General features: G+C 49.1%; 1 protein-coding gene across 1 annotated transcript in view; it reads left to right on the top strand.

Moving 5' to 3' along the window:
* The window catches only part of mars1 (methionyl-tRNA synthetase 1), a 55,147-nt gene extending 39,637 nt beyond the window's left edge, over positions 1-15,510 (top strand). The window contains exons 14-21 of the mRNA XM_073071238.1: positions 69-186; positions 2,455-2,668; positions 3,053-3,184; positions 4,179-4,283; positions 9,055-9,238; positions 10,330-10,398; positions 10,656-10,760; positions 13,320-15,510. Coding sequence (XP_072927339.1) covers positions 69-186; positions 2,455-2,668; positions 3,053-3,184; positions 4,179-4,283; positions 9,055-9,238; positions 10,330-10,398; positions 10,656-10,760; positions 13,320-13,436 — 1,044 coding nt within the window. The 3' untranslated portion in view covers positions 13,437-15,510. The remainder of the gene's footprint in view (positions 1-68; positions 187-2,454; positions 2,669-3,052; positions 3,185-4,178; positions 4,284-9,054; positions 9,239-10,329; positions 10,399-10,655; positions 10,761-13,319) is intronic.
* The last annotated feature ends 6 nt before the right edge of the window (positions 15,511-15,516 follow it).

A 15,516-nucleotide genomic window follows, 5' to 3' on the forward strand; every position in this document is an offset into this window, starting at 1 on the left:
CTATAAAACTCTCGTTAGACCACGATTGTGACTCTAAAGGTTTTCCCGTAATTTTCCACCGAACACAGGTTGAACTCTACAATTTCATGGCCAAGGATAATGTTCCGTTTCACAGCGTTGTTTTCCCATGCTCACTCCTGGGTGCTGAGGACAACTATACCCTTGTCAACAGTCTCATTGCCACAGGTAGGGTGGAGTATGTGTGGGAAGGAGAGAGAGGAGGTGTGTGTGTGTGTGTGTGTGTGTGAGAGAGAGAGAGATGGGTGCATACTGCATTCTTGTCATCCTGACTCCCATCTCCACCTATCCTCTCCCACTTCACTACCACCTCTTCACCTCCTCACATTCCCTCCCCATGTCTCCTCTTACTCTCTCCACTTCTCACCCTCTTCCCCCCCCCCACCCTACATTTTAGGACTATAAGACCACAAAATATAGGAGCAAAATTAGGCTATTTGGCCCATCGAGTCTGCTTCGCTATTCAACCCTTATCCCTTCATGCCTTGACCAATCAAGAACCTATCAACATTTGCCTTAAATATACCCAATGATTTGGCCTCCACAGCTGCATGTGACAATGAATTCCACAGATTCACCACCCTCTGGATAAAGAAATATCTCCTCATCCCCGTTCTGAAAGGACGCCCTCTAAGGCAGTGTCCTCTGGTCTTAGACTCTCCCACCATAGGAAACATCCTCTGCACATCCAGTCTTATCGAGGCTTTTCAATATTTGATAGGTTTCAATGAGTTCACTCTTCGTTCTTCTGAATTCCAGTGAGTAGAGGTCGAGAGCCATTGAACGCTCTTGATATGACAAGCCATTTGATCCTGGAATCATTTTCGTGAATCTCCTTTAAACCCTCTCCACTGTCAGCACATCTTTCTTAGATTAGGGGCCTTAAACTGCTCATAATACTTCAGGTTACGCTTCCCCACTGCTTTATAAAGCCTTAACATTATAACCTTGGTCTTATATTCTAGACCTCTCAAAATTCATACTAAATCACATTTGCTTTCATCACCACCAACGCAACCTGCAAATTAACCTTTATGGAATCCTGCACGAGGACTCTCAAGCCCCTTTGCACCTCAGATTTTTGACTATTCTGTTCATTTAGAAAATAGTATACACTTTTATTTCTTCTACCAAAGTGTATGGCCATACCCTTCCTGATACTGTATTCCATCTACCACTTCTTTGCCCATTTTCCTAATCTGTCTAAGTCCTTATGTAGCCTTTCTACTTCCTCAAATCTCTAACTTCCCACTAATTTTTGCTCTGTTACATGCCCTCTGGTTGGCTTTGACCTCTTGTCAACCACGGTGTCATCCTGACTTTAGAATACTACTTCTTCTTTGGGATGCACATACCCTCTGTCTTGCAAATTGCTTCCAGAAATTCCAGCCAGTGTTCTTTTCCAGTCATCTTTGGCCAGCTCCTCTCTCATGCCTCTGTAGTTGTCTTTACTCCACTGTAATACTGATACAACTGACTTCAGCTTCTCCTTAAAATCTCTTATCAGGACCTCCTCAGCTTTCCTACCCATGTCATTGGTGCCAATATGTAGCAAGACTTCTGACTGTTCACCCTCCCCTTTTCGAGCCCAATCGAAGACATCCCTGACCCTGGCAACTGGGAGGCAAATTCCATCCAAGTGTCTCTATCACATCCACCGAAACCCATCTCTGCCCCTCTGACTAGGGAATCTCCTACCACCACTGCAGTCCTCTTCACCTCTCTTCTCTTCTGAGCCACAGCACCAGACTCAGTGCCAGAGATCCGGTCACTGTGGCTCCCTAGTAAGTCCCCCTCAACAGTACCCAAAATGGTCTACTTATTATTGAGGGGAACAGCCACAGGGAATACTCTGTACTGGCTGCTCATTTCCCTTCCTCCTCCTGGCAGTCACCTAGGGGTGTCTACCTCCCTGTAGCTTCTGTCTGTCTCACCTCAGTCTCCCGTATGAGCCAAAGGTCATCGAGCTGTAGCGCCAGTTCCTCAACACGTTCTCTGAGGAGCTGCAGCTCAGTGCAGATGTGGTTATCCAGGAGGCTGGAGGTCTCCCAGAATTCTCACATCTCACACAAAGAACACAACGCTGCCCCGGAGCCATTCTCACTGCACTAGCTGTGCCCTAACAGACGAGGAATGAAGAAAAGAGAGAAACTTACCAGAGAGTTACCTTGCCCAAGCTTGACGAGCCAAAGCCTCCCCACTCAAACACTGGTCCGCTCACACAATGGCCGCTATGCTTGCACCCGACTTCTTTTCATTTACCATTGCTAATGCAACCCCCTCAGTGACTGGTCACAGTTCAATCTTCGAAAACTGCTGCAAAGCACTGCTTTTTAATCCCCGTCCCCTCACCCCCTCTCTCTACCCACCTTCTCCTCCTCTCTCCCTCCCACTTCTCCCTCTGCCTACCATTACTGTCTCTGCTCCTGTCCACAGAGTACCTGAACTATGAGGATGGCAAGTTCTCCAAGAGCCGAGGGGTGGGGGTATTTGGGAATATGGCACAGGAGGCAGGAATCCCGGCCGATATCTGGCGGTTCTACCTGCTCTTTGTCCGCCCCGAGGGTCAGGACAGCTCCTTCTCCTGGAGCGACTTCATGCTGAAGAACAACTCCGAGCTGCTGAACAACCTGGGCAACTTCATCAACAGGTGAGGGGAGCAGAGAAAAGGAGCGAGGGAAAGAGGAAGGGTGAGACAAGAATAGAGAGAAGGGGAGGGAGTGTTGAGTGAGGGATGAAGGGAAGTCGAGGGGTAGGGAGAGTCGCAGGAGAGGGAGGTAGGGAGTGCTCCATGTGAGGTAACGAGAGGGATTGAGTGCTGCTAGAGTGGAAGGATGAGTGAGGGAGAGGGGGAGGGAGGAACAGTAAAGAGGGATTGCCATGCTGAGGGATGGAGGGGGCACCTCAGTGAGGGACGGGCAGTGGTGAGGAAGGGAGAGAGCACTGTGATGAAGGAAGTGCAGTAGGGAGGGAGGAAGAGGCGAGGGGGGATGATGCCGGACTGACAGGATTGCCTGCGCTCCACCCCTCCCAGAGCCGGGATGTTTGTGGGGAAGTTCTTCGAGGGCTACGTCCCGGCCATGGAGCTGAGGCAGGAGGACAGGAGGCTGCTGGTTCAGGTGACTTGGGAGCTGCAGCAGTACATCCAGAGCCTGGAGAGAGTGAGGTGAGTTTGGTCAATGTCCTGCGGTCAGCTGCTTAGCCCCCTCACCCACTCCCTCCCCCACCCCTCTCCTGCGCTACCCTACCCCTCTTCCGCACCACCCACCTCCTCGAACAACCCCACCCCTCTCCCCAAAGCCCTTCTGCCAACCACCCTTCCCCACCCCTCTCCAAACCCTAACCCTCCCCTCTCCATCACCCTTTCCCATTCCCCTCCCCTATCACCCCTCTCCCCCATCCTTCCCCAAACACCTTTCCCCACCCCTCTCTCCATCACCTTTTCCCCGCCCCACAACCCAAACTCCCTTCCTCTATCAGCCTTTCCTCCTCCCACACTCCTTGTCCTCTCACCCTTACCTCCTCCCCTCTTGTCCTCCCCTCTTCCTCTCCCCCTTCCTCTCACCCCTTCCTCTCCCACCCTTCCTCTTCCCCTTCCTCTTCCCCTTCCTCTTCCCCTTCCTCTCCCCTTCCTCTTCCCCCTTCCTCTTCCCCCTTCCTCTTCCCCTTCCTCTCCCCCTTCCTCTCCCCCTTCCTCTCCCCTTCCTCTCCCCTTCCTCTCCCCTTCCTCTCCCCTTCCTCTCCCCTTCCTCTCCCCTTCCTCTCCCCCTTCCTCTCCCCCTTCCTCTTCCCCCTTCCTCTTCCCCCTTCCTCTCCCCCTTCCTCTTCCCCCTTCATCTCCCCTTCCTCTCCCCTTCCTCTCCCCCTTCCTCTCCCCCTTCCTCTCCCCCTTCCTCTCCCCCTTCCTCTTCCCCCTTCCTCTTCCCCTCCCCCCACCTTCTTCCCCTCCTCCCCTCCCCCCCCACCTTCTTCCCCTCCTCCCCCTCTTTTACCCTCTAGCTCTCGCCATGCCTCCTCTGACTCTCAACCGCCTCCCCTGTCATTCCACCCCCCCCCCCCGTTTCTTCCCTCTGCCTCTTGCGCCCCCTCAATCCCACCCCTCCCCCACCTCCTGTCCCATGACCTCAGTGCTTCATATTTGACTTCTCCCTCTGCCTCAGGATTCGTGAAGCACTCAGGTGCATCCTGAACATCTCCCGCTTTGGCAACCAGTACATACAGATCAGTGAGCCCTGGAAAATGATCAGAGGCAGCGACGCTGACAAGTAAGTTCCAGGGGAAGATTCTCACCTCGCCTCTCTGCATGGCCCCAACATCTTTCCACATTGTCACGTTCTCACATCCATGAGGGCATTACTTGCAGCAGCATCAGACACAACATTCACAAGAAAAACATGAATTAAATACAAGTTGTGCATTATTTTTGGAAGAAAGAAACTCAATTAGAGCACAAACCAAGTCCATCATAGTGCAGAGTGGTCACAGTGTTTCTGTACTGAGGTGGTGATCAGGGTTGTGCCGGTTGGTTCAGGAACCGAATGTTTGAAGGGAAGTAGCCGTTCCTGAACCTGGTGATGTGGGACTTCAGGCTTCTGTACCTCCTGTCCGATGGGAGCTGTGAGAAGATGGGATGGCCCGGATGGTGGGGATCTCTGATGATGGACGATGCCTTCTTGAGGCAGCACCTCCTGTAGACACTACCCATGGTGGGGAGGGAGGGATGTGTCTGTGATGTACTGGGCAGAGTCCATGACTCTCTGCAGCTTCTTACATTCCTGTGCTTTTGAATTGCCATACCAGACCGTGATGCAGTCAGGACACTCCCAACAGTACATCTGTAGCAGTTTGTTAGTGTTTGGTGACAAGCCGACTTCAGGCTTCTGTACCTCCTGAGAAGCTCAATTAGAGCACAAACCAAGTCCATTGTGGTGCCAAAGTGGTCACGGTGTTGCTGTACTGAGGTGGTGATCAGGGTTGTGCCGGTTGGTTCAGGAACCGAATGGTTGAAGGGAAGTAGTGGTTTATTATTGTCACTAAGATACCAGACAGTGATGCAGCCTGTCAGAATGCTCTCCATGGCACAACTACAGAAGTTTTTGAGCGTATCTGTTGACATGCCAAATCTCTTCAAACTCCTGATAAAGCATAGCAGCTGTCTTGCCTTCTTTATAACTACATCGATATGTTGGGATCAGGTTAGATCCTCAGAGATCTTGACACCCAGGAACTTGAAACTGCTCACTCTCTCCACTTTTGATTCCTCTATGAGGATCGGTATGTGTTCCTTCGTCTTACCCTTCCTGAAGTCCACAATCAGCTCTTCCGTCTTACTGATGTTGAGTGCCAGGCTGTTGCTGCAGCACCACTCCACTAGTTGGCATATCTCACTCCTGTACGCCCTCTCATCATCACCTGAGATTCTACCAACAATGATTGTATCATCTGCAAATTTGTAGATGGTATTTGAGCTATGCCTAACCACTCAGTCATGTGTATAGAGAGAGTAGAGCAGTGGGCTAAATACACACCCCTGAGGTACACCAGTGTTGATCGTCAGCGAGGAGGATATGTTATCACCATTCCACACAGATTTCCAGTTAGGAAGTCGAGGATCCAATTGCAGAGGGAGGTACAGAGGCCCAGGTTCTGCAACTTCTCAATCAGGATTGTGGGAATGATGGTATTAAATGCTGAGCTATAGTTGATGAACAGCATCCTGACGCAGGTGTTTGTGTTGTCCAGGTTATCTAAAGCTATGTGGAGAGCCATTGAGATTGCGTCTGCTGTTGACCTATTGTGGCGATAGGCAAACTGCAATGGGTTCAGGTCCTTGCTGAGGCAGGAGTTCAGTCTAGTCATGACCAATTTCTCAAAGCATTTCATCACTGTCGATGTGAGTGCTACCGGGTGATAGTCATTAAGGCAGCTCACATCATTCTTCTTAGGCATTGGTATAATTGTTGCCTTTTTGAAGCAATTGAGAACTTCTACCAGAGTTGTCGTACATCTGATGCTGCCTCCAATCTCGTTCAAAATTGTCTCTTCGCCCTTGAAATATCCCTCCGCAAATCACACCTGGATTTCTAGTACAGACCTGGGTTGCCAGAGTTGAATGCCACAGATCTAGCCTGCAGCCGATGACGTACCTCCTGGTTCACCCACGGCTTTTGGTTTGGGAATGTACAGTAAGTCTTTGTAGACACACACTCATCCACACAGGTTTTAATGAAGTCAGTAACACCTGCAGCATTCTCATCCAGATTCAAGATGAATCCCTGAATACAGTCCAGTCCACTGATTCAAAGCTGTCCTGTAGGTGCTCCCTGTGCTTCCCTTGTCCAAACCTTCTTGGTCCTCACTACTGGTGCTGCAGTCTTCAGTCTCTGCCTACACTCAGGGAGTAGAAGTACAGACAGGTGATCAGACTTCCCGAAGTGAGGGCGTGGAATAGCATGATAGGCATTCTTGCTGGTGGTGTAACAATGGTCCAGTGTGTTGTTTCCTCTGGTATTGCAAGTGATCTGTTGATGGTAATTGCTTAGTGATTTTTTTCAGATTGGCCTGGTTAAAATCTCCCAAAACGATGGTGAAGGTGTTAGGGTGCGCTGTTTCGTGCATGTTGATCCCATTGCTCAGATCATCTAAAGCCTGATTGACATTGGCCTGAGGTGGAATGTAAACTGCTACCAAAATGACCCCGGAGAACTCCCGTGGTCGGCACTTTCCTGCTAGATATTCCAGGTCTGATGAGCAGAACTGGAACAGCACTGATATATTTGTGCACCAAGGAGAGTTGATCATGAGGCACACTCCTCTGCTTTTGAGAGACTCTATAGATCTATTGTGACGGTGTATAGTCAACCCATCGATCTGAATCGCTGCATCTGGTACAAAAGGGGTTAATCAGGATTCTGGGAAACCTTTAGGCACTTTTACTTCCTGAGGAGTTTGTGAAGATTCAGCATGACATCTAATGCTTTGACAAACTTCTATAGATGTGTAGTGGAAAGTATATTGACTGGCTGCATCACAGTCTGGTATGGAAACATCAATGCCCTTGAACAGAAAATTCTGCACAAAGTCGTGGATACGGCCCAGTCCATCACGGGTAAAGCCCCCCCCCCCCCCCACTATTGAGCACATCTGCATGGAGCGTTGCTACAGGAAAGCAGCATCCATCATCAGGGATCCCCACCACCCAGGCCATGCTCTTTCTCACTGCTGCCGTCAGGTAGAAGGTACAGGAGCCTCAGGACTCACACCACCAGGTTCAGGAACAGTTATTACCCCACCCAACCATCAGACTCTTGAACCAAAGGAGATAACTACACTCCACTCACTCCAACACTGAACTGTTCCGCCAACCGATGGACTCACTTTCAAGGACTCGTCGTGTCATGTTCTTAATAGTCATTGCTTATTTATTTATTATTATTATTATTCCTTTATTTTTGTGTTTGCACAGTTTTTTTGTCTTCCGGACTCTTGTTGAATGCCCAAGTTGAGCGGTCTTTTCGTTGAGTATGAAAATGCATCTCAGGGTTGTAAACAGAGACATATATGTATTTTGATAATAAATTTACATTGAACTTTGAATTTTGAATTCCACAGTTTCACCACCCTCCTCATCTCTGTTCTAAAAGGTCATTCTTCTGTTCTGAGGCTGTGCCCTCTAATCCTGGACTCCACCACTATAGGAAACAACCTCTCAACATGCTTTCTATCGAGGCCTTTCAGTATTCAAAAGGTTTCGGTGAGATTCCCCCTTAATTCTCTGAACTCCAGCGAGAAAAGGCCCAGAGCCATGAAACACTGTTCATACATAAACCCTTTCGTTCCTGGGATCATTTCTGTGAGCCTCCTTTGGACCTTCTCCAATGACAGGACATCCTTTCTTAGATGAGGCCCAAAACTGCTCTCAATACTCCAAGTACAGTCTGACCAAAGCCTTATAAAGCCTCAACGTTACATCTTTGTTTTTATATTCTAGTCCTCTTGAACTGAATGCTAACATTGCATTTGCTTTCCTCGCCTCCGACTCAACTTGCAAATTAACCTTTAGGGAATCCTGGATGAGGACTCTTTGCCCTCAGATTTTTGAATATTCTCCATTTAGAAAATAGTCAACCCTTTTATTTCTCCTACCAAAGTGCATAACCACACATTTCCCTACCTTGTTTTCCATCTGACATTTCTTTGCCCATTCTCCCAATCTGTCTAAGTCCTTCCGCAGGCTCCCTGCTTCCTCAACACTACCTGTCCCTCCACCAATCTTTGCATTGTTCGCAAACCTGACCATAAAGGCATCAATTCCGTTGTCCAAATCATTGACGTGAAAAGAAATGGTCCCAACACCAACCCCTGCAAAATGCCACTGATCACCAAGAAAGGATCCCTTTATTCCTGTGATGGGCTGGGCTGCATCCACCATTTTCTGTTCGTGGGCATTGGCCTTTCCATATTAGGCTGTGAAGCAAGCATTCAGAATACTCTCCACTGTGCGCGTATAGAAGTTTGTCAAGACTTTTGGTGACATGAAAATCTATGCACGTTCCTAAGAAAGTAGAAGCCCTCTCTGTGATGACACTCTACGTGCTGGTCCCAGGACACATCCTCTGATTTGATCATGCTGAAGAATTTAAAGTTAATCCACCTCTGATCCCCAGATGGAGATTGGGTCATGGACGCTCGGTTTCTTCCTCCTGTAGTCAATAATCAGCTTTTTGGTCTTGCTGACATTGAGTAAGAGGTTGTTGTTGTGGTACCAGACGGCCAGATTTTCAGTCTCCCTCCTGTATGGCAATTAGTCACCGCCTTTGATTGCACGGTGCAGCCATTAAAATTGGTGAGGGTCAATAGGGACATGCTGAATTCCTTTAGATTCCTGAGGCTGGTGACTTCCTTGGCCACAGTTTCCATGGAGACTCCATGAATCCTGTGTGCCTTGACTTTCTGGATCAGCCTACCCTGTTGAATGCCTTTGTTAAGGTCCACACAGACAACATCCACAGCTCTACCAACTGATTTCCCTTACAGGAAGCGAGCTGGAACGGTAACAGGCGTGGCAGTGAACCTGGCCTGCCTCCTGTCGGTGATGATCCAGCCCTACATGCCCTCCGTCAGCAGGACCATCCAGGAACAACTGCAGGCTCCTCATGACTGCAACGTGCTGGTCGATCGCTTCGTCTGCTACCTGCCCACCGGGCACAAGATTGGCACGGTATGTAACACCCCTCAGAGTCAGAATCAGGCTTGTTATCACTGGCACCTTTCATGAAATGTGTTGTTTTGTTGCAGTAGTACATTGTAATACATTAAATAAAATATAGGTCACAATAAGAAATATATAAAAAATAAATTGTGCAAAAAGAGAGCAAAATAGTGCCCATTCTCATTCTGATATGTCAGTCCATGGCCTCCTCTACTGCCAGGATGGAGGAGCAACACCTTGTATTCCATCTGGGTAGCCTCCAACCTGATGGCATAAATATCAATTTCTCAAACTTCCAGTAATTTCTCCCCCCTCTGTCCTCCTCTCTTCCATTCTGATTACCCTCTCAGCTCTTCTCTTCACCCATCCATCAGCTCTCTCATCCTTCCCATTCTCCTCTCCTATTAGATTCCTTTCCCATCTATCACCTCGCAGTTTTTCACTTCATTCCCATCTACCTTCCCCCTCACTCAACTATCATCTGCCAGCTTGTATTCCTTCCCCTCCCCCCATCTTCTTGTGGCTTCTGCCCCCTTCCGTTCCAGTCCTGATGAGGGTCTCGGCCCGAAACATCAATTGTTTATTACCCTCCAGAGATGCTGCCTGACCTGCTGAGTTCCTCCAGCATTTTGTGTCTGTTGTGCTCATGGACTGTTCTGAAATCTGACAGTGGAGGGGAAGAAGGTAGGAATGGGAGGTCACAGACAGGGAGCGGGTCGCAGAGATGGAGAGGGGTGTAGGGGAGGGATGGGGTCACAGAGACAGGGAAGAGTGTAGCGGAGGGAGGGGGTCACAGTGATGGAGAGGTAGGGGTGTAGGGGTGGGAGGGAGTCACAGACACGGAGAGGGGTGTAGTAGGTGTTGGGAGCATGAAAACCAAATTAATGGAGACAGAGCCGATGTCTCTGTTGATGCCAGGGTATTGGGAATGTGTTCATCATGGGCCAGATCCACTGGCAGGAGAAAGAGAGTAGGGAGGAGGGTTTAGGAGACACTGAGGGGTAGATGCATCCACTCTCTCTGTCGAACACCCCTGTGTAGTAAAGAGCGCAAGGTTTGTCGGTTTCTATCTTATACCCGGATTATCAAACCTCCTGCAGGCCAGCCCCCTGTTCCAGAAATTGGAGAGCGAACGCATTGAGGAACTGCGGAAGAAGTACGGTGGTCAGGTGAGATCACAGTTTGCTGACCCCTATCTGTCTCCGTGACCCCATCCTCCCTCCCTGACTCAATGAACACCTCTCTTCCATATACCCCCCGACTCCATGAACCCCTCCATCCCCTACACCCCTCCCTGACTCCATGAACCCCCCCCCTCCCTCCCTTACATTCTGCCCGTCTCTGTAAACCCATCTGATCCCGTACACCTTCACTGTTTTGGAGGACATGCAGTCGGTGTCTCTGATGACATGTTTTGTGTACGCAGCCCTGCACTACTGGGAAGACTGAGTCACAGGTGACGACGGGGACACCATCTGCTCCCCACCCTCCTGCTGATGTTCAACGTCTCCAGGAACAAGTGACTCTACAGGTGAGTACAAGTACTGGTGACAACGCCAGTGGCCGAGATATTGGTGCCTCTGAATGTGTGATGTATCCAAGGGTCAATACAAGGATACATCAGCTGAACAGTGGCTGGTGGGTAGGTCTCCTTCCTCCCTCTACCTCCTTCCCACACTCCCTCTATGCCCACACCCACACTCCCTCTTTCCCCCACTTCCTCTAATCCCCTCCTCTCTCTACCACCCCACCCCTGCTCTACTCTCCCCTCCCACTGCCCCTCCACCCCCTGCCCCCGCTCCCCCTCCCTCCTCTCCTCCCCTCTCACCCCTTCCCCTCCCTCCCCTCTCTCTCACCTCCCCTCTCTTCACTCTCCCCCACCCCTCGCCTCCCTCCCCCTCTTTCCTCCCTTCTCCCCCTCTCCCCTCTCTTTCTCTCGTTTAGACAATAGGTGCAGAAGTAGACCATTCGGCCCTTCGAGCCTGCACCGCCATTTTGAGATCATGGCTGATCATCTACTATCAATACCCGGTTCCTGCCTTGTCCCCATATCCCTTGATTCCCCTATCCATAAGATACCTATCTAGCTCCTTCTTGAAAGCATCCAGAGAATTGGCCTCCACTACCTTCCGAGGCAGTGCATTCCAGACCCCCACAACTCTCTGGGAGAAGAAGTTTTTCCTTAACTCTGTCCTAAATGACCTACCCCTTATTCTCAAACCATGCCCTCTGGTACTGGACTCTCCCAGCATCTGGAACATATTTCCTGCCTCTATCTTGTCCAATCCCTTAATAATCTTATATGTTGCAATCAGATCCCCTCTCAATCTCCTTAATTCCAGCGTGTACAAGCCCAGTCTCTCTAACCTCTCTGCATAAGACAGTCCAGACATCCCAGGAATTAACCTCGTGAATCTACGCTGCACTTCCTCTACAGCCAGGATGTCCTTCCTTAACCCTGGAGACCAAAACTGTACACAATACTCCAGGTGTGGTCTCACCAGGGCTCTGTACAAATGCAAGAGGATTTCCTTGCTCTTGTACTCAATTCCCTTTGTAGTAAAGGCCAACATTCCATTAGCCTTCTTCACTGCCTGCTGCACTTGCTCATTCACCTTCAGTGACTGATGAACAAGGACTCCTAGATCTCTTTGTATTTCTCCCTTACCTAACTCTACACCGTTCAGATAATAATCTGCCTTCCTGTTCTTACTCCCAAAGCAGGTAAGTTTGTGCATGTTGAGTCTCCATGGCTCCAGTTTCTGTGGGTTCACTGGGTTGACCAGCCACAATCTCTTCAGCTACCTCTTTCAGAACCCTGGGGTGTAGTCTGTCTGATCCAGATGACATATCTGCCTCAGAATTTTTAATAATTTTTGCTCTTGTTTTGCACTGCTCATTTAATTTTATATATACAGTCGGCCCTTCTTATCCGCAGGGGATTGGTTCTGGAACCCCTCGCGGATACCAACATTTGCGGATGCTCAAGTCCTTTATTCAACCTGTCTCAATCCGGTGGACCTTAGGACCCAGCAGAACCCCAGACCTTATTTAACTTGTCTCAGTGCGGTGGACATTAGGACCCGGCACCAGAGCTCTGAATCCGCAGTGTTTCTGTTCACGAAAATAATCACAATCGCGATTGAAAATAAGGTGGAAATAATAAAGTGATCGGAAAGGTGAAACGCCATTGGTCATTGTAAAAGCGTTAGGCTACGTCGGTCAATGATCAGAACAATTTTAAAGGATAAAGTGAGAAAAGCTCTGCCCCGATGAAAGCTACAATTATTACTAAGCAACGCAGTGGTTTAATTATTGGGTTTTGGGGTTTTGATCCTCCACATCAACCTGGCACGGTGGAGAGTGCGCTCCATAGCGATCTGTCACTAGATCGAGCTTGGAAACTTCCCGAGCCCGGTGCTGAAACATACGTTCTTAAGTGTTTCATATGCATAGAAAGGTAAAGTATATACTATATATTAAGACAAACGTTTGACTAACTGACACTAAATAATACCGGATGTACCTGCTCCGACTTACTTAGTAAGAGAACTTCTGATTTTTTTTAATCCCGATCCATGATAATCCATGCACATCCTCCCGTATACTTTAAATCATCTCTAGATTACTTATAATACCTAATACAATGTAAATGCTATGTAAATAGTTGTTATACTGCATTGTTTAGGGAATAATTACAAGAAAAAAAGTCTGTACATGCTCGAGCAACGATTGCTGGAAGAGCACTTCCGGGTTTTCGCGACTCGTGGTTGGTTGAATTCGCGCATGAGGAACTCGTGGAGGGCCGACTGTACTGCTGGGCAAGTTAGTGCATTAGGCAGGGCTGACACATCACTGTTTTAACACAATCTATTATCTCCTCTTCCCCCTCTCTCCAAACCACTCCTTCCCTCCACCCCTCCCTCTCATGCCCGTCACCTCTCCTTACATTCCTCCCCTCTTTCCCCACCCCTTTCTCTTATCCTACGTCCTCTCTCACAAAACACCCTCATTGTACCCTCACCTTTTCTTCCCCTTTCCTTCCTCTTACCTGTCGCTCTGTCCCCCTCTTTCCACCCCCCACCCCCAGGGGAACCGTGTGCGTGAACTGAAGGCTCAGAAGGCGGAGAAGACGCTAATCGCCACAGAGGTGTCGGTGCTCCTCGATCTGAAGAAGCAACTAACACAGGCATTAGGGCAGGGTTAAACCTCCTGCACCACCCTCACACACAGCCCCCCAGTCACAATGGGGGTAGTGGTGGATGGAGAGAAAGAGGGAGGGACGGAGAAGTGTGGTCGACAGGAGCGGAGGAGTGGGGTCTGGAGTAAGGAGGAGAAAGGGAGAGGGGCTGCAGTACTTTACCTGTGTGAAGGGGTCAGGTGCGGCTCAGAGCATCAATAAATGTTTTTTTTAAATTTAAACTGGTCACTCATTCACCGTCCCTCTCAGGCAAGGGAGAGTGGGAAAGCAGTGTTCTTCATGGCAACACACTGGCTCCCACCCTCCCTCCTGTGTCTGCCCAGTTCTGCACTCTACCTCCCCCCAAACTCATCTCCCTCAGACCCTGTCTCCGCCCCTCCCCCAATCTCCACCCACTCACTCCCCAGCTCCCCACCTTGCCTCATCTTGCCCTCTGCCACCCCCCCCCCCCTTTTTTAAGGTCACACAATACAGGAAAGGGCCCTTTGGCCCACCATGTCTGTGCCAACCCTGTCACTAATCTAAATCATGCCTCTTTGTCACCAGCAATGGACTGAGCACCATGTACATTGATAGATCGTGTCGATTTACCAAAGTATTTAATGATTGATCAATAATCTGTAACCAGTTATCTGTTAATCAATGCCAAGAACTAATTATTGCAAGTGAACTACTCATGATTAGTTGAAGAATGATTCTTTTTGTTGGTGTCCAATAATTGGTATGTTATTGTCACAGTGAAAAGCTTGTCTTACACACTGCACAGGGTATCGAGCTAGAACAAGGTAAAAGAATAACAGAATACAGAATTAAGTGTAACAGTTACAGAGAAAGTGCAGTACAGGTAAACAATAAGATGCAAGAACCAGGACAAGTCCAGATGAGGTCAAGTCCATTTTATCGTACAAGGGGACCATTTAATAGTCTGATAACTGTAGGATAGAAGCTGTCCTTGACCTTGGTGGAATGTGCTTTCAGGCTTTTGTATCTCCTGCCCGATGGGAGACGGGGGAGAGAGAATGGCCAGGGTGGGTGGAGTCTTCGATGATATTGCCTGCTTTATAGAACAGTGAGAAGTGTAGACAGAGTCCATGGAGGGGAGGCTGGTTTCTGTGATGTGTTGAGCTGTGTCCACAAATCTCCCCAGTTTCTTGTGGTTACGGGCAGAGCTGTTGCCGTGCCAAGCTGTGATGCATCCAGGTGGGATGCTTTCTATGGTGCATTGTTAAACATTGGTGAGGGTCAACAGGGTCATGCTGAATTTGTTTAGCCTCTTGAGGAGGTAGAGATATTGGTGAGCTTTATTCAGCAGAGACAAAAGAGACAGTAGATATTGTTATCTTAGGTAACACACAAGCTGACGGAGTAATTCCCTCCACTGATGCTGAGTTCATCCAGCAGCTAGTCTTTTCTTCCTCTGGCTACCCAACATTCACTAATCATGGACACAAAGGCCAGAGACGGTGGAGCAACACACAAACTGCTAGGGGGACTCAGCAGGTCAGGCATCATCTGTGGGAGGGAGATGGACAGTCAATGTTTCAGGTAGACTCCCTTCACCTGGGAGGAAAGAGGGGAAGATAGCTGGTGTATCTAGTGGTGGGGGCGAGAGGGGATGGAAGAGGACAGAAGCAGGTGACGGCATGAACATCCACTTCTCTAACTTCCAGTATCCACTCCCCTCTGTACACCTCCTCCCCAATTTGTTTTCCCTTATCCCTTCATTCCCTTCCCCCATGCATCACCACACTCAACCCCCCACCTGTTCCTCTGTGTTCCCCTTCCCCCAAAAACTGGATCCACCAATCACTTACCGGATTTGCTCCACCCTTTCCCCTCTTTTCAGTCCAGATGAAGGGTCTCAACCAGAAATGTCGACTGTCCATCTCCCTCCCCAGATACTACCCATCCTGCTGAGTTTCTCCAGACTGAAGCATGTCGTGAGCACTAATTGTTACCAGAGACTGACTGCACAAATTGATAGTACGTACACAATCAATGGAGGACACTTGTTACTGCTGTGTTGAACACAAATACCTGTAGTGGTGTTACTAGTTCATAATAAATAAGTCACAATCAACTACCA

The sequence above is a fragment of the Hemitrygon akajei genome, chromosome 18 (genome assembly GCF_048418815.1).
Source record: "Hemitrygon akajei chromosome 18, sHemAka1.3, whole genome shotgun sequence".
Lineage (NCBI taxonomy): Eukaryota > Metazoa > Chordata > Chondrichthyes > Myliobatiformes > Dasyatidae > Hemitrygon > Hemitrygon akajei.